The 23,143-nt window shown below is 51.7% G+C and overlaps 2 protein-coding genes across 5 annotated transcripts; one reads left to right on the top strand and one right to left on the bottom strand.

Moving 5' to 3' along the window:
- Positions 1-115: 115 nt before the first annotated feature.
- Dlst (dihydrolipoamide S-succinyltransferase) lies at positions 116-4,259 on the top strand. Its single transcript, XM_055593129.1, has 4 exons — positions 116-176; positions 494-675; positions 1,076-1,243; positions 2,861-4,259. Exons 1-4 carry the CDS (start codon positions 116-118, stop codon positions 2,993-2,995), a joined length of 546 nt encoding a protein of 181 aa, XP_055449104.1. The 3' UTR covers positions 2,996-4,259.
- Positions 4,260-5,803: 1,544 nt separating this feature from the next.
- Rps6kl1 (ribosomal protein S6 kinase like 1) lies at positions 5,804-21,466 on the bottom strand. Of its 4 annotated transcripts, none has more exons than XM_055592899.1 (11): positions 21,385-21,466; positions 19,841-20,131; positions 18,252-18,376; positions 17,370-17,462; positions 10,749-10,796; positions 10,269-10,401; positions 8,968-9,576; positions 8,539-8,631; positions 8,315-8,397; positions 6,941-7,036; positions 5,804-6,687 (listed from the first exon to the last, which is right to left on the bottom strand). In XM_055592899.1, the coding sequence occupies exons 2-11, from the start codon at positions 20,103-20,105 to the stop codon at positions 6,577-6,579; spliced, it is 1,656 nt and encodes a 551-aa protein (XP_055448874.1). In that variant the 5' UTR covers positions 20,106-20,131; positions 21,385-21,466; the 3' UTR covers positions 5,804-6,576. The 4 variants fall into 4 exon arrangements, with proteins under 4 accessions (XP_055448874.1, XP_055448875.1, XP_055448876.1 ...); XM_055592900.1 differs by having other exon boundaries at positions 8,539-8,628; XM_055592901.1 differs by lacking the exon at positions 6,941-7,036.
- Positions 21,467-23,143: the final 1,677 nt, after the last annotated feature.

Here is a 23,143-nt window from a genome sequence, read left to right as displayed (position 1 = left end):
TTTCTGTGATAGACACCATGACCAAGGCAACTTATAGGAGAAACAGTATTGGGTGGGCTTCATTTTCAGAGGGTTAAGAGTCCAGTTGCCATCATGGTAGGAAGCGGCAGCAGGCATGGTACTGGAGCAGTACCTGAGAGCGCACATGTTGAGACACAGGAACGAGAAAGAGCAGAGTGAGAGCTAACTGAGAGTACCACGGCTTTCTTGAAAACTCAGAGCCTTCCCATGGTGACACACATCCAAAAAGGCTACACCTCCCCATCCTTCCCAAACAGTTCTACCAACTTCAGGCCAAGTGTTCAAATAGATGATCCTGGAGGAGCCATTCTCATTCAAACCACCACAGATCTCCACTTACTTATATAAAAAAGCTAATCATATGGAAGGGGTTATTTCTACAATTCTATATTTTTAGGGGATCAATTAGTAAAAGTACACTTTTTTTTTTTTTTTTTTTTAACCATACTACATTCCTTTATCTTAGTATAAGTCTTTTTAATCACAGTGAGTTTAAGGTGTTCTGGTTGGGGAAATTGTAACTATAAAGAGTACTGTTATTTTGCAACTAAAAACCACTTTTCACTCCAGGGTCTCGTGGTTCCTGTCATCAGGAATGTGGAAACTATGAATTATGCAGATATTGAACGGACCATTAATGAACTAGGAGAGAAGGTACAGTAGGCAGAAGCATGGGCATGAGCTGCTAGGCAGTTGAGGGAACAAAGTCTGCAGAGGTTGGCATTGCTCAGGCATCTGGTTGGTGTCTCTAGGTAATGCATAGCCACCCAGAAAAGCAATGGCCATTAGAGCTAAGGACAGTGTCTAGCAGAGCCTCCCACTTCTCACTCCCAGTCCCACTCCCAGTCCCAGTGGCTGAAATCACAACTGGCTGGGGAAAGAAATGTTGATTGTAGAATCATGCTTTCTCTGGTCACAGTCCCCTCACCTTAATGACTGTCCTGTTTGCTGGGGTTTGAACTTCTGGGCTCAGATTAGAGTTTTCTACATTGACTTTTTTGGAGTGAAGAAACCTGGTTTGACTTAACGTTGCAATTATGAAACTTGTTTTTAGGCCCGAAAGAATGAACTTGCCATTGAAGATATGGATGGTGGTACTTTCACCATCAGCAATGGAGGAGTTTTTGGATCCCTTTTTGGAACACCCATTATCAACCCCCCTCAGTCTGCCATTCTGGGCATGCATGGCATCTTTGACAGGCCTGTGGCTGTGGGAGGCAAGGTAGGAATGAATGCTTTTGAGATTTTTAACTGCTAAGTAGCTGTAAGAGAAAGCTAACTAAATACTTATTATAAAGCATCCACTGTAATTTCAGGCTTAGGTTTCATTTCTTGATTACTAAATGATAGCTAAGGCCCTGGTTCTCAACTGTGCTCTGTGCATGTTGACGTTACTGGGAACTTGTTAAAACTGCAGCTTCAGACTGGAGGGATGAATCGGTGATTAGGAGCACTTGCTGCTCTTGGCCAAGCACTATGGTCAGTTTTCTGCGTACACATGGTGCCTTGCAGCCATCAGTAACTCCAGTTCCGAGGGATCTCTTTTGCCCTCCTTGGCTACCAGGAAGGCACATGGTACACGTGTAGACAAAATGCTCATACATATTAAAATAATAATTTTTTTAAAAATAATTTTTATACCCACCCCCTAACTCAATCTACAGAAGCTGTAATGCAGATAGTTCTGATATTTGTAAAACTTCCCTGTGGGACTTGCTAACATGTTTCATTGTCAGCACCTCAGGGAGTCGGTGATGGATAGACTTGGAGAGTATTCTTTCATCTGCCTATCTATTGCTCCTTGACCCTGGGAAACCGGGCACAGTGCATAGCAATCCATGGGCACAGGTCATGTGAAGGAGACAAAAGAGCTTGAGTTAGCCATTGGAAGATAAGTTAGTTTAAAAAATAAAGATCTCTGAGACTGCTATGTCTAGAAGGTTTTTGGGTTATTGACTCCTGTATAAATCCAAAAATCATAGGTCTTTTTCCTGGATACACCTAGCTTTACACACAGCAGATTGGTTGGTTTGTTTGTTTAATGGATTTTCAAGACAGGGTTTCTCTGTAGCCTATCTGCCCTGGAATTATTTGTGTAGACCAGGCTGGCCTTGAACTCAGAGATCTGTTTGCTTCTGCCTCCGGGGTGCTGGGACTAAAGACGTGTACCACCACACCTGGCGGGGAATAGAAAATTTGAACTAAAGATTTATTTTTCCCCTCAGACATATACTAGTGGTAACATGTTTGCCTAGCATGTGCGTCTGATAAGCCAGGTGTGGTAGTACATACTTGTAATTACGGCATTCAGGCAGCAAAGGCTAGAGGACCAAGAGTTTGGTGTCATCCTTGGTTGTATATTGAGTTTGAGGACAGCCTGTGCTACATGAGATCAGTCTCATAAAAATAAAATAAAATTTTTAAATTGTAACTTCAAGGCTAGGGGTGTTGCTCAGTAGTGGGGTGCTTGCCTAGCATAGCCAAGGCCAATATTGGATCTACAACATTGTAAAAACTGAACTAATAAGGATTGTAACTTTAAAGTAGCTCCAACAGGCAGCCACAGGTGAAGAGAAAACCTTTCTGTAGGTAAGAGTGCACAGCCTAGACTATGGTATTGCTTATTTGTTTTAAGGCAATTTTGAGGAACCTGTTTCTTTGTTTAAACTTTGCTTCTAAGTCCTAGGGCTTTGCACTAAAGAAAATAAACTTAAGTTATCTAGAGGCAGGAGTGGTAGAAGAGACTTTGGAACTAAGGAATGTTGATACAGACTTTGCTTTCTCAGCAGTCTTTTTGTGATCTGCTGGATACAAACCTGTTGACCTCCCTTCTTTGCAGGTGGAAGTGCGGCCTATGATGTATGTAGCCCTGACCTATGACCATCGGCTGATTGACGGCAGAGAGGCTGTGACTTTCCTCCGAAAAATCAAGGCAGCGGTAGAAGATCCAAGAGTCCTCCTCCTAGACCTTTAGGAGGAAACCACATACCACTCCCTATTTGATCATGCAGGAACTGAAAACCAGTCTTCTCCCTGTCCCCTCATCAGTCCCAGGTTAGCCTGATGACAGGCAGGCACATACTGTTGGCCTCAAGCAAGGAAGCCAGGGCACTATGTAACCAGCTTTCACAGGTCTTTTATTAGTGCTCCTTCTAGGCTCTCTCTCTCTATCTCTCTCTCTTACCTTCTGATATCTTGGGCCTGAGAGAGAGAGAGAGCCTTAACAGATGTTCATTACTATTCCTGCCTTTCTTCCAACCTCTGTAAAGACAACTTTGCTTTTCCTCTTAATAGTATTCTATAGGGATACCACCAGGGACCATGTGATTTGAGTTTCCATCTTTGGAAAGTGTTCCCCAGAGATGCCTAGGGGGCTGCTTTGCCTCCCAGGCTCAAGGCAGCCTCTGTCCCAGCTGTGCACATTCTCACCTGATGCCACCTATGTGGAGGTATTGAACACAGGCAAAGAGGTGCTGCTTTGCTTCTTAAATGCGCCATCATTTTGCGCTGTCAGTGGCTTCAAGGTGCCTCTCTACCTCTTCCAGGAAGCACAGCTCAGGGGATTTGGGGATAGGCAGAATTGTGCAGAGTCCCCTGAGGTTGCGTATTTCATTACAGATGAGAGTTGAACCCTGGCTTGCCCTCACAGGCTCCATTGTATGCTCACACTGGGAAGATTCATTTTGGCATAATCACATACAACTGTGGTCATACCAACCCTTTCCAGGCTTCTAGGAATCATTCTAGGACATTGTTCTCATTTAGAGCAGATTTTTAGCACTTCATGGCAGTGGGACAGCCTGGTGAAGGGACTGCTCTGACCAGATCAGGTTGAGTTAGAGCTTTTAATTGAAGGTGGTATGAGCATGTGATGGGAAGAGGCTTTTCTCTCAGGAGTGATATAGTGATGAAATGGATGATGTCATCTCCAAGGTCACCCTTCGGGTGCAGGTACAATCATTGGAATTTCTTGAAGCGCGGTTAAAATGCAAGTAACAAGTTATGAAAGCCCCTGGGCCTTGTGTCCTGCACTGGGGCCTGAGACTGCTGACAGCTGACGCTGGGCCATTAGCGCTGAATGCCCTTTTTTCTTGTAATCCAAGACAAGCTGGGGGAGGGGAAGAGGTCAGTATTGAGTGCCTGCAGCATCTGCTACTACATCTTCACCATTCAGAACTTGTAACAAATATTTAAAGAGACTGATTTTGAATGAAAATTAAAGGGCAAATGTTCTCAAACAGGGCTCCAGCATCTGTGCTCCTTTTAACCCTTGAGGCTGAACAGCCCTCAACACTGTTGGCAACCACAGTGTTGTTACTGAAAGCTTCATCACAAGTTGGCTATCCTGTGGCATCTTGTAACTTTCTGGTAGAGATGATGGTTAAATCCTGGATCTTTGTATACTCACCGCTGAGCAACATCCCAGGCAGGGGATCCCATACTTCAGACGTGTTAATGCTATGCTGCTCTGACTGCCAGCCAGGGGAACCCACTATTCTCTTAATGCCCTGGGTTCCTTTCAGGGAACCCTGTGGTCCTCACAAACCAACTCTCGAAGAGAAACTATGGCTCCCACCTATGGGAAGCCCCTTGAAGACACCAGGGAACAATGCCCTTTTGAGGGGCTTGCGCGAGGCATGAACATCTGTGCCTTCATTTGGGATTAGTTGCCACCTGTGTACCAAGAACGGTGAGAGGTTGCGTCCTCGGAGCTGCAGTCTGTAAGGGGCAATGGACAGGACAGGCCTGGTCACCAGCTTAGACGGACCACCGTGGGTAGGCATGATGGAGTACAGGCTTCAGCACAGCCTTGCTTTTCCACACAGCCTCTCATCTGATGTAGTCTGCAGTGAGGTCCTCCTGGAGGCCTGCCACAGGAAGAAGTGGAGTCCTTGAGCAGTCACAGCTGGTAGGTGGGTTCAGTTACAAATCAGGCCTAGTGCTTGATATGCTACAAGTTTTTATTTTTCGGTAAAACATCTGGAGTAGCCATTAGTTTTGTTTTACTGAATGGCCATCTATAAGCCCTGTCAGAACTGGGACCATGGTGTTCTGAATTGATGGCTCAACTGAGTACCGAATGTACAATGTGATGGCTGGGCAGGCCCAGAAGTGAGGTGTGCTTTATGAAGCAGTAACTGAAGTCTGGCATTATGGGCTACCACAGAGGGAACCTATACTTGTGAGCCAGCTCCAGCATGCTCCAAGTTAACCTCTCAAAAGCCTCTTGTTTTCTCAGAAGAATCTTCCACAACTCACTAGGAGGATTAAGGCAGTGTGTTCCTCGGGCACCACGACCTCAGATGTTTCTCTTCCCCCTCCTCCCTTTTCCTGAAGCTGTTCCTCAGGCTGCTTCCTTGCAGGTCACTGACTACATTAATGATGCAAAGGTGCCACAGAAAGACTAGGCTTTATTAGAGGGTGGGCAAACCCCAGGCACTGCCAGGACGAACACACAGACACACACGTTTGCCGAGTTGCCCAATGAGTGAACGATGCCAGATGCCACCTACGTTGTAGACACACTAGAAAGATCTGGGGTTTGGTCAAGCGAAATTTTGTTGTATATGCCATGCCCCAGTAACTGGGTTGTCCTGAGGCAAGCCCTCAAACCTAGGGAGGGGCTATCTGAAGATACACACCACTTACCCAGCTCTTCAGACACCAGAGATGCCGGGCAGAAGGAAGGCACTGGGTGAAATTAGTCCATATTTTCTGTGGTATCTCATTCGAAAAGTCAGGGCAGGCAGTGAATTGAAGCTCATATCAAAATGTACAGTGGAAAACAACCAACACCCAAGAAAAGAATCTGCTGTTGGTCCTGTGGAACAGGCTCTTCTGACACAGAACCAGCCAGAGAATAAAGCTCTTTATTTCTGTTTTCAGACTCCGGCTACATGGTTAAAAGTGTTTCCTTAACACTACTGGCTTCTCTCCCCCTCAGTTTTATTCTCCCAAGTCAGAAACCAAAAAAGGATGAGGAGTGGGGAGTGGCTCATACCACCCCTGCCACACACACACACACACACACACACACACACACACACACACACACCTGCCCACTTCACCCTGCAGACTGAAGTAGACCTAGGCCAGTCTTGGTCCGGGTCTACTGAGCCAGGGGTCCAGTGTCCTGAGATGTCTCCAGAGATGTTTAAGTGGTATACAACATGGCAGTGTCACCAGACCTGTCAGTTGGCTCAGCAGCTGTTCAGCTGTTTGGAACTGGAGCGACAGAAGGCGCCCTTTAACATGACAGGTCCCAGCTAAAGGTACAGGGCATGTGTTCAACAGATGTCTGTGGACTGGTGAGTTTGGCTGCTCAGCAGGGTGCACCTCACTGCCCCTCCAGCAGCTTCTCCAGGGGCTGGGTTTGGTTTGGTTTTGAGGACAGTTAGTAGTCATCAGTCAGAGGCCCAAGCAGGTTCTGATCAGGGTGCTGCCCCAGGTCGCTGCCCCACACTCTTCCCCTGGAGTTCATGGTGAGAGGGGCCAGCCCAGCTGGCAGACAGCCGAGAGAACCAGGCCAGATTTTTTTGTCCACTTACCGACCTCTTACCCCATTAGTCGGCTCCATTGGATGGTACTGAAAAAGGGGTGGGACTTGAGTTTGCTGGTACCACCACCTCCAGCACCTAGGCGCCTCTGGGGATCAAACTGCAACAGCTGTGGGGAGAGATTGAATCGGCACTCTGCAGCCCTTCCCCATCACAGAAGGAGGCACCCACTCTGTCACCAGAATCCCTGGGGAGTTCAGTAAGGCCCTCCCGGTGACGGTGGTAGCTAGCACAAGCATTCATGGGCTTTTACTGTCCTGTTGCCCTCGTGCCTTCCAGTGCTTGTATCAACGTGAACAGGTGGTTCCTCTCATCCCCCACCCGTATACCAACAAGCTATCTCGGCCAGGCAGCAACCTCACCTCAGTCAACAGAGAGGCCGCTGGGCGACTGAGCCACTCGGGCAGCTGGAGTTGGGTGTGGGCCTGGAATCCTGAGGGGTGGTTCTGGGACAGTGCCTGGGTGGCAGGGGGTACAAGGAGAGGCCGCTTTAGGGAAGCTTACACCCTAGTGGCAGCCAAGACTTCCCCTCCCCCATGATACAGTCCAGGAGGAAGATGACCCTGACATGAAAGACAAGCTGGCTCAGGAAAAAGGACTTGGGTTAGCACCGGGGTTTGGACTTGTAGCTCATTAGAACCAGTGTCTCTATTGTTTTTAGAGTAGATGCTATCGGGAACAGCGCTAAAACTTTCCTTACAGAAAAAAAAAAAAAGCCTCCACAAGCTACACAGACAGCCATTAATGCCAAGGCAGGACTGCAGTGACAAATATGTTGAGGTAAGGATGAGCTGCAAGAGGAAAGGCAGGAGAAAGTCATGTGGGACTTGGGGCTACTTGCATAAAGGGTTCTCAGAGGCCCTGAGCCATGGTGAACAACAGCAGGTCAGGTCTGTCCTCTGGTCACACCATAGTTTGCTGGTGCCCCTCAAACTGTAGTTTGTTCTCTCCCAACCTGCTTGGCCCCCCATACAGTTCTGAGCTCATCTGAGTGGAGCACAGAGGACAAAGCCTTGTCAAGTAGGTGTGTGTGTGTAGATGCTTGTGGAGGCCAGAGGTTGAAGTTGGGTGTTTTTCCTCTACTGCTTTCCTCATTTTTCTGAGACAGGGTCTCACTGGACTCGCCTGGCTGACCAGCAAGCTCTGGGAATCTGCTTGTCTCACCCCAGACCCTGTGTAGGGTCTCAGATGTGCGTCATTGCACTTGACTTCTTTCTATGTGGCTGCTGGCCATCAAACTCAAGTCTCTATGCTTGAGCAGTGGACACTTGACCAGCCAAGCTTCCTCCGAAAGTGGGCTTGGCTGACCTGGCTGATAAGGTGGCTGCTGGCTTGGACAGAAGAGCTTTCTCCCATCTTCTTGAATTGAAGCCTAGAGATTGTCGCCTTGAAGGCTGAGTGGGAGTGAATAGTAGGAAAAGGAGATTTTAGGATACAATCTAGAGGCCTTCCGGGGAAGGGTCACTGGCTTCTGCAAACCTACTGCCAGGCACACTCTTCCATAAACCTCTGCTTATCCCAACTCACATAATTCATGGAAGCGGACAGCCTCCCTAGCCACAGTCCCTCGTGGTAGGATTGACTTCCTCTGTTACTGCTGCTCTGATGGGTGGAAGGCCATCCAGCCCAAAGGTCAGGCATGGAGAACCAGGCAGGCTCTGTGTTGACCCTGACTGGCTGCTCTGCCTGTACCCAGTGGGCCCCACCTGGGCTCTCTACCCTGCCCAGCTACTCACCGTTCCTGTGAGCAACTCATACAGAAGCGACCCATAGCTCCACCAGTCACAGGCTTCAGTCAGCTCAGAAATGCCGCCAACCTCTGTGAGAACAAGAACACATACATCCCCATTTTACATAAAAGGGCCCTTTCTGTCCTCATCCTAGCAATGGCCACCCATCCAGTCCTTAACCCATACAAAGGCAGCCAAGATCTAGGAACCTCTCCCAACTCCCCTCTTGCCTGGAGCGCTGTACAGGCAGTCCGCAGCCTCCTGGCTGCACTGGGGCTCCACTTCTGACCACTGGCCAAAATACGTAAGTTGGATGTGACCTTCTTGTCCAGGATGTGTAGGGAGGAATGATGGGGGGAAAGTTGAAACAATACCACTGAGGAGCTGGAACCTCGAAGCAGTCCCCAAGGCTTCCCCCAATTCAGTCATGTCGGGGGTTAAAGGTTATCCCATGTGAAGTCTCCCTAAGGGCATAGCCCCTTTTTGCCCAGGGCCCAGGGGTGTTCCTGAAGCTTCTGCCCAGGTTCATATCCTCTATAAAGGGACAGATGAAGGAAGGCGAGTGGGGAGGAACAGCGAGTGGCCTTGTAATCTTGGGGGTCCCGTTGACCCTGGACTCCCACCTGAGTAGTGGGAGCAGTGGGGGCTAGAGCTCCTACCTGCCTGGTCCAGAAGCAGGTTCTGTGGGTTGAGGTCCCGGCACAGCACCCCCTGCTCATGCAATGCCTCCAGGGCCAGCAGAATCTCAGCCGCCCATTGCTTCACTTGGTCCTCCCTCAGGCTCCAGGCGGCTCGTCCACTCCCCGGGCCGGCCCTGTGTGCTGATGGGGGGTTCTGACCTCTGCCCCCTCGGCCATAGGCCCCTAGCACCCGATCAGCCCCTTCTCGTACCCAGTGAAGCCTCCGAGTGGGTGCAGGTTTTGAACTCTGGCCGGCTGGCCTGACTTGGCTACGGAAGTGGCCACATGGGGCCTGTGTGGGGGTCGAAGAGCAGGAAGCACTGGTTCTGGCTGAAGATTCGCCGTCAGCCTCTTTCTGAAGCTGGAGGGACGGGATCTCCTTGGCTGGGGGAAGGCTCTGAGAAGTCCACGGAGGCTCCACTGGGATTCTGTTCTGCCCGAGGGTGTGGCATGCTGGGAGCTTCGCCGGGGTCACGAGGCTGAGGTGGGTGTTGGACTGAGGTATTGGCTTCTCCTGGGCAGAGCCAGACTTGAGCCCAGAATATTGAAAGTGGGCCTGGGAGAGTAGATGTGACCAAAGAGTGCCTCCTGGGCCAAACAGGGAGTGAGAGTCTAGGGAGGGAGGAGTCCAGGCCCGGTCCTACCTTCCCGGTATTTCGGCATGCCCCCTCTGCCTCCTCAGCACTCTAACCACCCTGCTCTGACCCACTTCCGGGGCGCCTCACAGCCTGCATAACCGATTTTTAGTGAACTTGGTTTGAGTGGAGACCGGTTTGTTTGCAGCGTTCAACATGTAAATGTCCCCTTGTTATAGGGAGAGTGGTATCACAGAGGGTCAGGAAGCCAAGCAATGGCTTTACAGTGGCGTCGCCATGACCCAAAGATGTGCCTCGAGTTTTAAAGCCACCGACTCTCTGCTTCCTGCCTCACTTCCTGTCTCTACCGTGTTAATCACCAACCTCTCTGGTGTGGCTATCCAAGGATGGACACTGGCCAGGAAATGGTAGCAAAGAAGACAGCTGAAGAAATGCCCCCCCTTGGCCTGCCTCGGGTGGAGACATCCTCCCCAGGATGTCCCCTCCCCCCTCGGTCCCACACAGAGGTCCCCAGTAGCCTGGCCCTGCCCTCAGCCTTTAGAAACGCTGGGCTTCCTGTCTGCACCACACATCTGGAGCGAGCCACATCCCTCCTCATGGCTTCGCAAACTTTGCCTGGGTGGGGGAGAACAGTGATACCCCGAAGCTCGTTGGAAGTGACAGGGTTCCCCAGGTCCCCCTCACCTTGCACGTGCTCCAGGTGCAAGAAGATTGAGTCCTCACTCACGAAGTACCGCAAGAGTTTAGTCATGTGGGGGATTCCGTGTGGGATGATGGTGAGCCGCTCCCTGCTCACTGTGTGACACCTGGGAAGGCTCTGGGGAGGGGACAGGGTGTGTAAATGAGCTGACGTGGCCCATGGCTCTGGCTTCGGGACACTAGGATATGAACTGGGAGCTAGACTGAGTACAACTGCTTCTCCCAGCTCCTGGCCCGTCCCTCACCCCTAATAATCCCCTGGAATCCATGTCCAGGAATGCAATAGTGTGCATGTGCGTCGGTCTTTGGAGCCTTGGGCAATGCTCAGAAGAACGGGCAGCTTTTGGGTTTGGAGGGAGCATGGGCGTCCTATGTACATTCTGGGGAGAAGGTGGGCAGGGGTCTCAAGAGCTCTGAGAAAGTTCCCAGAGAAGCGCAGCATGACAGCAGCTAGGCGGCACCTGCCTTCACAACGAAGGTTCCTCCGGTTGCTGGGTCCTGGACCAACTGCACCTGCCAAAGTCCAGGAGGCACCGGTCAAAGGCACATGTTAGTTCTTGGGCTTTCCATGGCCCGAGGCTTACATTCGTCCTGTCCCAGTTACCTACCCTTGCTATAGCCAAAGATCTAAGCTCCGCTGCCTTTTCCTTCAGCGTCTGGGACTCCTACCCTATCTCCAGTGATCTCTGGGCTCACCCTCAGGGGGGCTTTCTCACTCCATCTAACCTCTTGTCTCCCCTGGTTGTGAACTCCGTGAGGGCAGGGACCATCCTGTCCAGCCTGGAATCTCCACAGTCCTGCATAGTGCAAGGAGGAAGTAGGTACTTCACATACGAGGGCAAGTAGCCTAAGAGCCCTCTGCTGTGTCTGCCGGAACCCTCACGAGAGCACCCCTCCCCCTACCTGCTCACGCTAGCCAGGCTAGCCCCGTTCAGTCCCTCCACTGTAGGCTGGCATCCTGGCAGGAATCAAAGGTGGCATGGCTGAAGCATTTCAGAGCTAGTCAATGCTTCTGAGCTTTACTTACAAGTAAAACTAGGCTAGGCAAGGTGGCAACACAGAGGCAGAGGCAGAGGCAGGCAGATCTCTGTGAGTTCAAGGCCAGCCAAGGTTATATGGTAAGCCCTTGTCTCAAAAAAAAAAAAAACAAAACAACTGGCAAACAAGTGAACCTGAGGCTTTTGAGAATGTGGTTCCAGATGGAATAGGCTGACTGCAGCAGGCTTGACACACTTCAGGAATTTCTTTGCTTTGCCATACTTTCTTTTAGGTAAAGCGGGTGTGGCTGTGCACACTAGCTACCTAGGAGGCGGCCCTTTGATAGTAGCTCTCTCCGAAGGGTGGCTTTGGCCTGATTTGGAGTTGGGCCCTTGAATCGTCTCCTGGGCAGGCAAGGGTGGACTAAGCTATAGGAGAGGGAAGGAGGGGACCACTTGTCTGTGTCAGGGCAGGAAGGCAGGGTCCTGTCAGAATGAAGTATGTGAGGGCCAGGTGGGGAGCTGGGCCCACAGTACTAGACAGTGGTGAAAGCTGTTGCCTAGGGATGGAGTAGGGAAAAGAGCCCTGCAGTTTTTTTATGGTTCTGGGGACTGAAATGAGGCCATAGAGCTGTTACCAGTTTATATACCCTAGCTCAGGGCCCCGATTTTTAGAGCGTGGACAGATAAACTGACTTTCTTCCTTTCTGCTTTCTTTCCTTCCTTCCTTCCTTCCTTTTTTTTTTAAGTTTATGTGCACTGGTGTTTTGCCTGCATGTATGTCTGTGTGAGGGTGTCAGAGCTCCTGGAACTGTTACAGACAGTTTTGATCTGCCATGTGGGTGCTGGGGATTGAACCTGGCTCCTCTAGAAGAGTAGCCTGTGCTCTTAATCACTGAGCCATCTCTCCAACCCCTAAACTGACTTTCTTAACTACTAAAGAGAATTTGTAAATGTCCACCTTTGCTATATCACTGGTTTGTTAGGCCATAAATAGGAAAACCCTTAATAAAAGCAGTGACAATATCACACACTTGCAAAGTCTCTGAACCTTGTTCTTGTTTTGGGGGGGGGGATGTTTGAGTGTGTGTGTGTGTGCGCGCGCGCGTGCGTGTGTGTGTGTGTGTGTGTGTGTGTAAGCCAGAGCTGATGATGCTGGATGTCTTCCTTAATTGTTCTCCACCTTATATTTTGAGGCAGAGCCTCTCGATGAGCCTGGAGCTCACCTATTCAGCTGGATTGGCTGGCTGGCCAGCAAGCTCCAGAGATCTGCCTGTTTACCTCCTCAGTACTGGGGTTACAGACATGTTCCCCACTATGTCCTGCTTTTTATATAGTTGCTGGGAATCAAACTCAGGTCCTCATGTTTGCCAGGGAGGTACTTTACCAACTGAGCCATTTCCCTAGACCCTCCTAAAAATGGGGATCGCAGCAGTTAATGCTTTGTAGCATCATTGTGCTTGTTGGTAAAAGCAGAGACTCCAGGTATAAATCCTCCCAATCCACGGCAATTATCAACGTCATCGTAAAAGAAGCAAACACCGTCTGTGAAGTGCTCACTCTGTGCTAAGGGCTTTACACAGTGTGTTTCAGTGTGCTGTCCCCTCCAGGTGAGTTATTAGTGACCCTCTTTATTGGTGAAATTGAGGTTCTGAGAAGTGAAATTGCTCACTTGCAACCCTACTGCTAAAACGTGGTAGCATCAGAGTTTGAACACAGACGGACTGATCCGAGAGTGGGGTGAGTAAGTGCCTGCCAGGCTGGGCCAAAGTGAAAGGGGGGGGGGCTCGATGAGCCCCCACCATCTCCTTCCTATACCAAGGCACTCACACCAGAGCAGCAGTATCCCCTTTGACCACTAGAGGTCTCCCTCTAAGGGCTCGAGACCTAACTGACTCAGGCTGGCCTTGGATCCTCCCTGACCAAACTTGTGCAATATTTGAAGATAGAGGAGGCAGAAAAGGCTGGCGTCATTTAAGAAAAGCTTCCCACAAGTATCGACACCCCTGGATAATTCCTCCACCATCCTTCCCCAAGTGGGATTCCCCGACACCTCCTCTGATTTACAGTCTGAAACGCAGCCAAGGATGGGAACCAGAAATGAAAGAGGACCCAGGGGTCAAATGCCTGTGTATTCAAAACACATTAAACCCACTTTTCAGAAGGAATTAGATCTAAACATTAACAACAATTACCTTGAAATTAGGTAGGATGGGAACTTGATTTCTTTTCCTTCCTTCCTTCCTTCCTTCCTTCCTTCCTTCCTTCCTTCCTTTCTTTTAAACTCATGTCTTTCTCGGTGTCTTTTTAGCAGAGCAGGCATTTTCCCATTGATACAGCCAACCAACCAGAATCTTCTTACTCTGCTAAGTGGCTTGGGGGAACAGAACAACACCCAGCACCTGGCTTCCTTGGGCCTTGGTTTAGTTCCCTTTAAGATAATGACTAAGGGGCTGGAGACGTGGCTTAGTTGGTAGAGCGCTTGCCCGGCAAACACGGGACCCTGGGTTTGCTCCTCAGCTTTGTCTAAACTGGCCGGAGTGGTACACACCTGCCATCCCAGCATTCGGGATATAGAGGCAAGAAAATAAGGAGTTCAAGGTCATCCTCGGCTACATAGCAAGTTTGAGGCCATCCTGGACGACATGAGACCCTGTCTAAAAAGTGGGGGCAGTTTTCAAAACACAGCATTGCCAAGCACAGCTTTCTGAGTGATTGAGATGCATTTCCGCGCTGTACAACGAGAAAGCCAGCAACCTCAGGTGGTGATGGAGCCGACACAACTAACACGGGACACTAGATTTTTGTTGGTTTTGTTTTGTTTTTTTTGAGACAGGCCTTCTCTGTGTAGCCCTGGATGTCCTGGAACTCATCTGTAGACCAGGCTGGCCTCGAACTCACAGACCTCCACCTGCCTCTGCCTCCCGGGTGCTGGGATTACAGGCCTGTGCCACCGCGCCCAGCTAGGACACTGGATTTTAATTTAATCCACAAATGGGATGTTAGCCTTATAATTGGGAAGATGGAAGGCAATTGTGGCCGCTTGCCAGTGTGTGTGTGCACACTCCCAGGGGGCTAGGAGAACAGCTAAGTGGGCAGGAGCGCTTACTGTGAAAGCACGGGTTTAAACCGTCAGCACCCATGGAAAAAGTCGCCCAGTTGAGCAGAGACAGAGGTTCACTGGGGTTCGCTGGCCACCAGCCAGTTTAGTGAGGGCCCCTACGGCAGCACAGTAGAGAGTAAGAGGAGGCACCTGGCATCTGTGTATGTAGGAGCACACACACACACACACACTTGCTCATACACCACAGGAAGGAAGAAAAGAAGGCAGGCGGGAGTTCTTAGAGCGCTGAGATGCGCCTGGGTGAACTATGTGAGAAGGCCTGTCTTTGGAGACACACTGGGAATCTAAATCCTGGGTGGAACCTCTCTCGAAGCAAGCAAACCCCAAGGCTCCAAGCGTGGTTTTGATTTTCGTTTGCTTGTTTGGTTTTAAGATGGGGTCTCTTTGTTATAAGCCCTAACTGACCTAGAACTTGTTATGTAGACCATCCTGGCCTTGAACTCACAGAGCATCATGTGCCTCTGCCTCTGGGGTGCTGGGGTTAAAGGCACCTACCATGCCCAGCTCAAACAGGTTTAAAGGCTTAGAGGGCAGGAGACACTCAAGCAAAGTTGGAACAGAGAGTGGGCAAGGCCAGCGTCCCATCAGAAGTGGGCAGCTCCTCCTTGGCTCCCTAGGGCTTCATGGGAATGTGAATATGGCATTTCCAGAGCTGATTTTTTTTTCCCAAGGTGAAGCTTGAAATACAGACTATTATATGAAATCTACACATTAAAAAATGTTGGTAACAATTTTTAAAAAAACACCCATATTTGAGCCAAATAAAACAAAATAAACTCGGGGACCTTTCTTCCCCGTGCCTGACTCAGAGCATGGTTCTCAGAGGAGGTCCAGAGGAGGGTGGAGACACTCCCTGACAACAGCCCCTGGGCTTCCTGGCTGCCTACCTAGTCCCTGACAGGCTCACTTCCCTGCTCTCTGCCACCTCCATCCCCAACGGCCCTTCTCTAGCCCCATCAGCCCCACAGCCAGCACCTTCAAGGGACACGGGATTGTTCTGAGCAAGCCCTTGGCTCTCTTCCTGGGCCTGAAGGCTGCCACCTAGCAAGACCTAGCACAGCTCTGCTGCCTGGACCTGCCTGGGCAGAGCTTTGGAATGGGACTGATGGCCCTAACACCTTTCCTAATTTGGGGAAATTTCTGTTCCCTGGCTTGGGCATAACCCAGAGGAGAAAGAAGGACCCCAGGAAGGAGCTGGTATCCACCACTTGAGCATCTGAGAGAGAGAGTGAAAACGGAGAGAGGCAATCTGAAGACCTTAACGTATACCGCCACCGCTACCCTGACCCCACACAGTCATCGGGGCACTGATGTTTACACGCTTTGCACAGGGGCATGTCCCAGGGTTGAACAAATCAGAGTTCTGTCAGATTCCCTCCTGGGGAACCTCTCCTCTATACGCACATCCTAGAAGCTCTAATGTCTAAAATTAAAGTACAAGTGGTGTAACTTCCATTCACGGCTCCCCAGACCTGTTTACTTTGGACCTCCTCTCTTCATAACTGGCATCTCACTCAGAGAAACGGTGGCGGTCAGTCTCTCTGTGAGAGCAGCTGTGCTTAGCCAAGGTCAGCCCGTGGCCACTGGACAGTTCAGTGGGAGGGGAGACTGCAGCAGATGGGAAGCTGGCTGGGCCTTCCTTGAGCCTGGGGCCTGTTCCAGGGACCCTGGAGAAGCAGCTGGAGCAAGGCCTGGAGACGGGAACTCGTACATCCCCTCTCTTGTCACTTGCACTCAGAACCATCAACATGCATCAAGTATCTCAGGATGCGCCAGGCCTTTTCCCAAAAATGGCTTCATTTCTTTCCCAGATCACCCCTCTGTGGGGAGGATTCCCACCCTACTTTACTAATAAGGAAACCAGTTCTCAGAGCTGTGAGGGGACTTTGTCCACGCTTTATCAGCCAAACCAAGGCCTGCCTCCCCAGGCAGCACCCTGCCCTCCCATATGGCAGAGAAGCACACACCGCTAAATTTTCTCTATGGGTTCCCAGACTCGCCAAAATTGCCCAGTGCTTTAAACTACACTTTCTTGGGTTCAACCCTAAAAATTCTGACTCCACAGGTTTGGCATGGGATCCTGTTATCTATGTTTGAGAAACTTAACCAGATGACTCTCATAAATGGCCAATTTGGGAAAGGAGTGTTGAGGGAGCCTGGGGCTAGAGGCAAAGGGCAACTCTTTTTTGTTTGTTTGTTTGTTTGTTTTGTTTTGTTTGGAGACAGGGTTTCTCTGTGTAGCCTTGGCTGTCCCGGGCTCACTCTGTAGACCAGGCTGGCCTCGAACTCACAGATATCCTCCTGCCTCTGCCTCCCTGAGTGCTGGGAGCAAAGGCATGCTCTACCATGTATGGCTCAGCCTCAACTCTTACATGACCTCTGTCCCTCAGATCCCCCCACTTTAATAAGGGCTGGGATGCCACCTCCTGTCTTTTGCTTACCCTGAATTAAAGGAAAGGGAGAGGGTGCAAGATGGGAGGGCAGGAGCGCCAGAGAGAAAGAGCGGTGCTGCCAAGGCCCTGGACAGTGCAAGCCGCCTCAAACGCACGTATCCACCGGGCGAGGGGCCCTTTAGCTCAGCTGTGCGGCAGTGAGACTCAGGGTCGCAGTCCTGGCGTGCGGAGGGAATGTAAGGTGGAGGACTTCGGGAGACAGGAGTGGGCAGGGCAGGAGTGCTCAACAGTTCCCCGTCTAGCTCCTCCCACAGTCCTGGAGGGTTTTCTATTTCTGAGCCGGAGGGTATTGGGAAACAGACTGTCTGCCTCTTCTCATCCTCCTTTCCCTCTCTAGAACATGACTGGCGTATCTGAGGGGAGGAGAGGAGCCCCTGGACTTAGCCGCTAGCCCCTCTGAGCACCACCCTCTGGATGCAGGCAGCTACTACAGATGCCTTCCCTCCTGCCCCTCCCCCCCCTCACCCATACCCCCCCCCCCGCCCCGACTGTGCACATCTGCTCACCCTCCCACACCCCAGGGCCTGCTCACCTTCTTGATGATCCCAACGACCCGGCAGCCCCTCAGCTGCTCCAGAGCAGAGCTCAGTGTGCGGATGGGCCGGAGCCTCAGGCTGCTGAAACCCTGAGGAGGAGACAAGGCCTCAGTTGAGGCTGCCTCAGCCCTGGCTGCAGGGAGGGGCTTCTAGATACTGAGGACCACAGTGGACAGAGCTTGGGGTCCGGGCGGGGTGAGCAGAGAAGCTGCTGTTGATTCAGAGTTTGGGGTGGGGGGCACGCTGGTTCAAGGCATCCAGGCTGTCTTTGTGCTCAGCCCCTACACAGCCATAAAAGGATTGCTTCTTGGGGCTTTAGAAGCCACTTATCAAAAGCCTTGTCTGTGAGGGGCAGGTGCTGTCAGGGTTTGGGTGGGCACATGTGGGTCTCAGACTCAAAATCCAGACAACCTACCTTTGTGAAAGGCAAGCTCTAGGAGACAGTGGGCCTAGGAGGGCACTGTGCAGGCCTGTGGCATGAAGAATGTGGTTGGCTACTGGGTTAGGAAAGCAAGAGAAGCACGTGGATGCATTGTGTGTGTGTGTGTGTGTGTGTGTGTATTCCAAATACTTACAGAATCCGGAGGCTCTGAGTGTGCGTGTGAGAATGGCATGGAGTCACACGCAAACCGGGGTAGGTGGTTAAGTCATGCATGCCAAGCGTGTGTGCCAAGTGCTCTGTGAGGCTGAATGAGGTGTGAGGGTGTGGGAGAGAGAGGAAAGATGGGAGGGCAATAATCCTGGCTCCCGCTCAGACTCACACCCTCCACTGCCCACTCCTCCCTGCAGCAGGAGGGAAGTGGGGGTGGGGGTGGGGCGGCTGGGTCTCCCCAGAGTCCTCTTTCTCGTCCTCAGAGATCCAGGGAGGGTCTCCTCACCGCGTTGAGGCAAGCTCCAGTGCCCAGCGTCCGCTGCAGGTGGCAGTTAAAGATCTCCTCTGCCCTCCGTAGGTACTTGGCAACCTTCAGCTTCACAGCTTCACACCTCTCCTTGTTGGGGTCAACTGTGGGGGACCAGGGGTCACTATCTGTGGTCGCCAGAACCGCCCCCTATCCTCTATCCTGGGCTTACTGGTGGGTTGAGACACAAGCTCCTATTAACTACGTCTGCCTGTCACGGCCAATGGCTCCTACTTCCTAGACAGATTTAGCTGGTTCAACCGCCCCCTTCCGTGTTTGAGGGCAAGGGCTGAGAAGAAAGATGCAAGAGGGAACTGGAAACCACAGCCACCCCTCAGCCAACTGCTCCTTACAGTTGGTACCCATCACCTCCCTGGCTGTTCTCGCGTCCTGGGAAGGGACAAGGTGGAGATTTGCATACCCCTTTCCTTCAGAAGAGGGGAGCCGCTTGCAGAGAACAGTGCCTCTAAATCTCCGCCTCCCGGTATGAAAAAGGACAGGACTTGGAGACCAGATTAGATAGAAAAGGAAGGCATTGGGCCCTCCTGAAGCCTAGGCACGGTAGGTCTCTTCAACAGTGAGTCCAGTGACGCTAGCCACCATAGCCTGTCACAAGTCCCTTGAGTCTCAAACTGGCCTCAGCATGGCAATGCCTCAGTCTGTCCCATCAGCTCTTCCCTTTCCCCTACAAGCCTGGGCCTCCCTCCCTCTCCGAGGAACACTGCCAGGCCCTCCCCTGGACAACACACATATCGTCCTTCAGCATTCTCTTTAGCGTTCACTTCTAGGTGTCCCGTGCTAGGCCTGTCTGACCTCAGTTTTCCTCTCCCCTCCCCTTGCTTTCCCCGCCTTGCTCTTCCCTCCCTCTCCCCTCTTCTGGAGTGCAAGTCTCCAGAGGGCCACAGGCCAGCCCAGCCCAGCTCCATGGCTGGCCAAGTGCACTGAGACAGGTACATAGCCACAAGAGCTGAAACATTCCAACTCCTAATGTTCCCCTTTGTAGCTGTGGAGCCCCGTGCAAGCTCTTTAACCGCTCCATGCCTCAATTTCTTCATCTGGAAAATTAGCTCTTGCCCAGAGCGTACGCACTTGTAGTCTGAGTTGTCAGGAGGCTGGGATAGGCAGATTAGCCTGGGCAACAGTGAACGACCTATCTCCAATGGTGGTGATTCCTAGGCCAGGCAGTAGTGACGCACACCTGTAATCCCAGCACTCGAGAGGCAGGGGCAGGTGGATCTGTGTGAAGTTTGAGGCCAGCCTGGTCTACAGAGCAACTTTCAGGACAGCCAGGGCTACACAGAGAAACCCTGTCTCAAAATAATAATAATAATTCCTGTATACTTGTAACTACATGCAATAAAAAGTCTATTAATGTGAGACTCAAGTGAGTTAATATAGGCAAAGCCAAATGGTGTCCACCATGTAGAAAAGCCTTAATAAATCCAAGTCTTCATTGTCCTTCATGGAGGCCTGGTAGGGTCAGCACGGTGTCCTACACCCCTAGTAGGGACAGACAAAGGATCCTTCACCAGCCCTTGCCTTCTGTCCCCACACGTGCCCGCCCTCACCATGTGCACCGCGGAGCAGCATGTCCACACCGTTCTGGTAGTGGTTGAAGGCCGCCTCGTAGTCCTCGCTAACATCCCGCTCCAGCGCCAGGTGGATCTGCGCGGCCGCATCCACCAGGTAGTCGCGCTTGGTCATGTCAGGTGTCCCCGCAGCTACCCGGTTACGGATCTGTTCCAGGTACATGCCGGCCTGGGACCGCGCCCGGGAACAGGGCTCTGGCTCTGGGCCTGGGCCAGGAGGACATTCACAGGCTGCCAGGCTCATAGGGCGCCCCCCGACGCAGCTGCGACCTGCAGGAAGCAAACGACTTAGGGAGATGCTTGCCTGGAGCCACGCCCCTATCCGTACTCCAGCTTCCTCCGCTAAACCTCGGACAGACTGATACATCCAAAGGCTGGAGGGATTCGAGTTAGCGATGCCAAGGTCCCTTCATTGAGCTGGTCCTACCTCCCGGTGGCACAAATAGAATGCCGCAGCTGGGGCCTTTCTCTTTCGTCCATTCAACTTCGGTTTTGCAAAGGTTTCCCCAGCGGTGTGTATGGAGCTCTGAGGGCCGGGGACACCCGTGACAGACGGCTGCCTTCCTGGGGTGTCCACAGAGCGAGCCCAGTCTCAAGCACATAGTAAACACACCGGAAGTCGCACACTGGCTCAGGGCTTCTGTTCCCATTGGTCCCACACCTCACTCCTTCCCCCCTCCCTGCTCTCCTTGTGGAATTCCATTCAGCCCAGGACCCCCCCCCCCCCCCCCGAGACAAAACACAGGTCTAGGCTTTTTGGCCCTGAGGTCAGGAGTCAGTGAAGGGGCCCCAAGCGGGGAGCGCAGAGCTCATCAAAGCCCCACTGGGAGATATGACTGTCAGATCGAGTGGAGTTCAGCGAGTGTCAGGGTGACCCAGCCCTGTGAGGGCTACAGCGTTTCCTCCTGACTCCCAGAAGTCCAGGGGCCAGAGTGCCCTCCCGAGGATCTGACAGCGACTCCTCCCTTAGCAGTGTGAGATACCAAAGGCTCGAGGGAGCTGCCAGAGGGAAAGGGGCAGAGAGAAAGCAGCCAGCAGCGTGGTTTCTGTCCCCCGCAGCAGCCCAGCAGCCACTTTTGCTGTCTCAACTACCCTGGAAAATGGCCAGGGGGCAGCTTTTATTCCCGGGTCCTTCCCCCCCCAACTCCCCGAAAGAGGCCCAGGATAAAGGGAGGAGTGGGAAGGAAACGCACATGCCCCCAGCAGCCAGGAGCTGAGCTTTGGCCAGGATGAGGCCAGGAGGTGGAGAAAGGCGGCCTTCCTGCTCTGCCAGGCCCAGCGGGTCAGGGAGCCTCGAGGCCTGCGCTGGGGCTCCAGCGCCTGCTGCGCAGGGCTGCGGGTTTCGGGTCCAGCTCTCGGGTCCTCCCATGCCCAAAACTACACTTGTCAAGCACAAGCCGAGCGCTCACGTCCCCGGCACACAAGGAGCATCACCCCAGGGAACGTCCAGGGGGGTCAGGCTTAGGCAGGGGGAGGAAGGCTCCTCCCCGCCTCGGAGGATGGCTGAAGAGCAAGCACTGTACCTGTCCCGAGCTCCGGGCCTTCCCGCCTACCCCGCTGTCCCTTCACCTCCGCAGGGATCCGTGCCGACCACCCTTCCGCAGGTGCCCGGGGGTGGGGGTGGGGCGTCTAGGCCGGTGCCTGCCGGCCATTGGCTACGGATGAGCTCATCCTCAACCCGTTAGAATAAACCTCCAATCGACGTCCTCCTCGGCTTCCGACAGCCCTTAAAGCCCTAGAGTTTGCCAGGCCAAGGAACGGGGGCTGGGAGTGAGTGGGTGGGGAGGAATGCGGGATGAGTGAGTGTAGGGCGGGGAGGAGAGGTCTATTGTCACCCAGGGCTGTGGGAGGGTCTGCCGCAGACCTCTTTGCTGAATGAAAACGTACCACAAATGAGACTTTTTCCTCATTCACTACTTCAGCGAGTCAAGCTTTCTTTGCTGGGTGTGTACTCTGGCCCAGGACCTAGTGTAGGGGATGCCTCGATGGCCTCACAGATCTGCCCAGCTCTTCCTGCACTCTAAGGTCAAGCGAGTGCTAAGTTGAGCCGAACAGAGGCTGTGACCTTACCTGGAGCCGGAAGGCATTCCCAAGAAAGCCACATATGACCGGAGCTCGTTATCTGTCAAAAACCCTGCACTTCGCCATGGCCCTGTCTCTTTGATAGTTTTTCACAATGGTCTCCTCTTCCTCCTCCATACCCCACCTCACCCGGAGCTGTTGTTTTCTTTGGGGATTAAACTCAGCTCACCAGGCTCAAAAGGCAGGGCTTTTATGTATTGAGCCACCTCACCAGCCCCAAAATTATCTCTTTATTAATACAACAAAACATCTCAAATCCCACAAGCCAGGATGAAATAGAGCGTAACCCACAGAATAGAAGGCAATGCTCAGAAATTTGATAAGGGTCTGGTATCCAGGGCATACAAAAATTCTGACATTTTGTCTTAGTCCTTGCTCTATTACTGTGCAGAGACACTGTGACCAAGGCAACTGTTATGAAAGAAAGCATTTGATTGGGGCTACAGTTTCAGAGGTGTGTGTGTGTGTGTGTGTGTGTGTGTGTCTGTGTGTGTAAGAGAGAGAGAGAGAGAGAGAGAGAGCGCATAAACCCGGGCTTTTGAAACCTCAAAAACACACTTCCTCCAGCAAGACCACACCTCCTAATCCTTCCAATCCTATCAAAGAGTGCCACTCCTTTGTGACTAAACACTTAAATATATTAGTCTATGAGGACCGATTTTTTTTTCCCCAAAACGCTACACTTTTTAACAAGGAAAAGAAAGTTAAAAAAACTGAGCAGAGGATTTTTAATAATTTCTTCAAAGAAGATATGAAAACAACCAAAAAAGAGATGAGAAGATATTCAATATCATTGGCCCCTAAATGAAAATCACAACAACGTATCACCGACACCCACCGGGTGGCCAGAATGAAAACAAGATTACCAACTGGGACCTGCTGATGAGGATGCAGATGATACGATTTGCAGAAAGTGAGTTACAGATGTTCACAGAGTTAAATTTACATCCGACCCAGCACTCCACTCCCGGCGTGAGACTGGAACACAAGCCCATGTGAAGGTCAGCGAGTTAATGCCGTTAGCAGTCACAGCAGGAAAGACAAAAGTGCAGTGTTGACTTTGCCCAACTCAAACTCACAGAGATCCGCCTGCCTCTGCCTCCAGAGTGCTGGGATTTACAAGCGTGCGCCACTGCTGCCTGGCTTCTTTTTTTCCTGCGGGCTGTAAATTTTAAAGGAGCGTTTATGCGTTTTATTTTG

This window comes from Psammomys obesus, unplaced genomic scaffold (assembly GCF_907164565.1).
Source record: "Psammomys obesus unplaced genomic scaffold, mPsaObe1.curated_primary_1811, whole genome shotgun sequence".
Lineage (NCBI taxonomy): Eukaryota > Metazoa > Chordata > Mammalia > Rodentia > Muridae > Psammomys > Psammomys obesus.
This window is presented reverse-complemented; position numbering and strand designations above follow the sequence as displayed.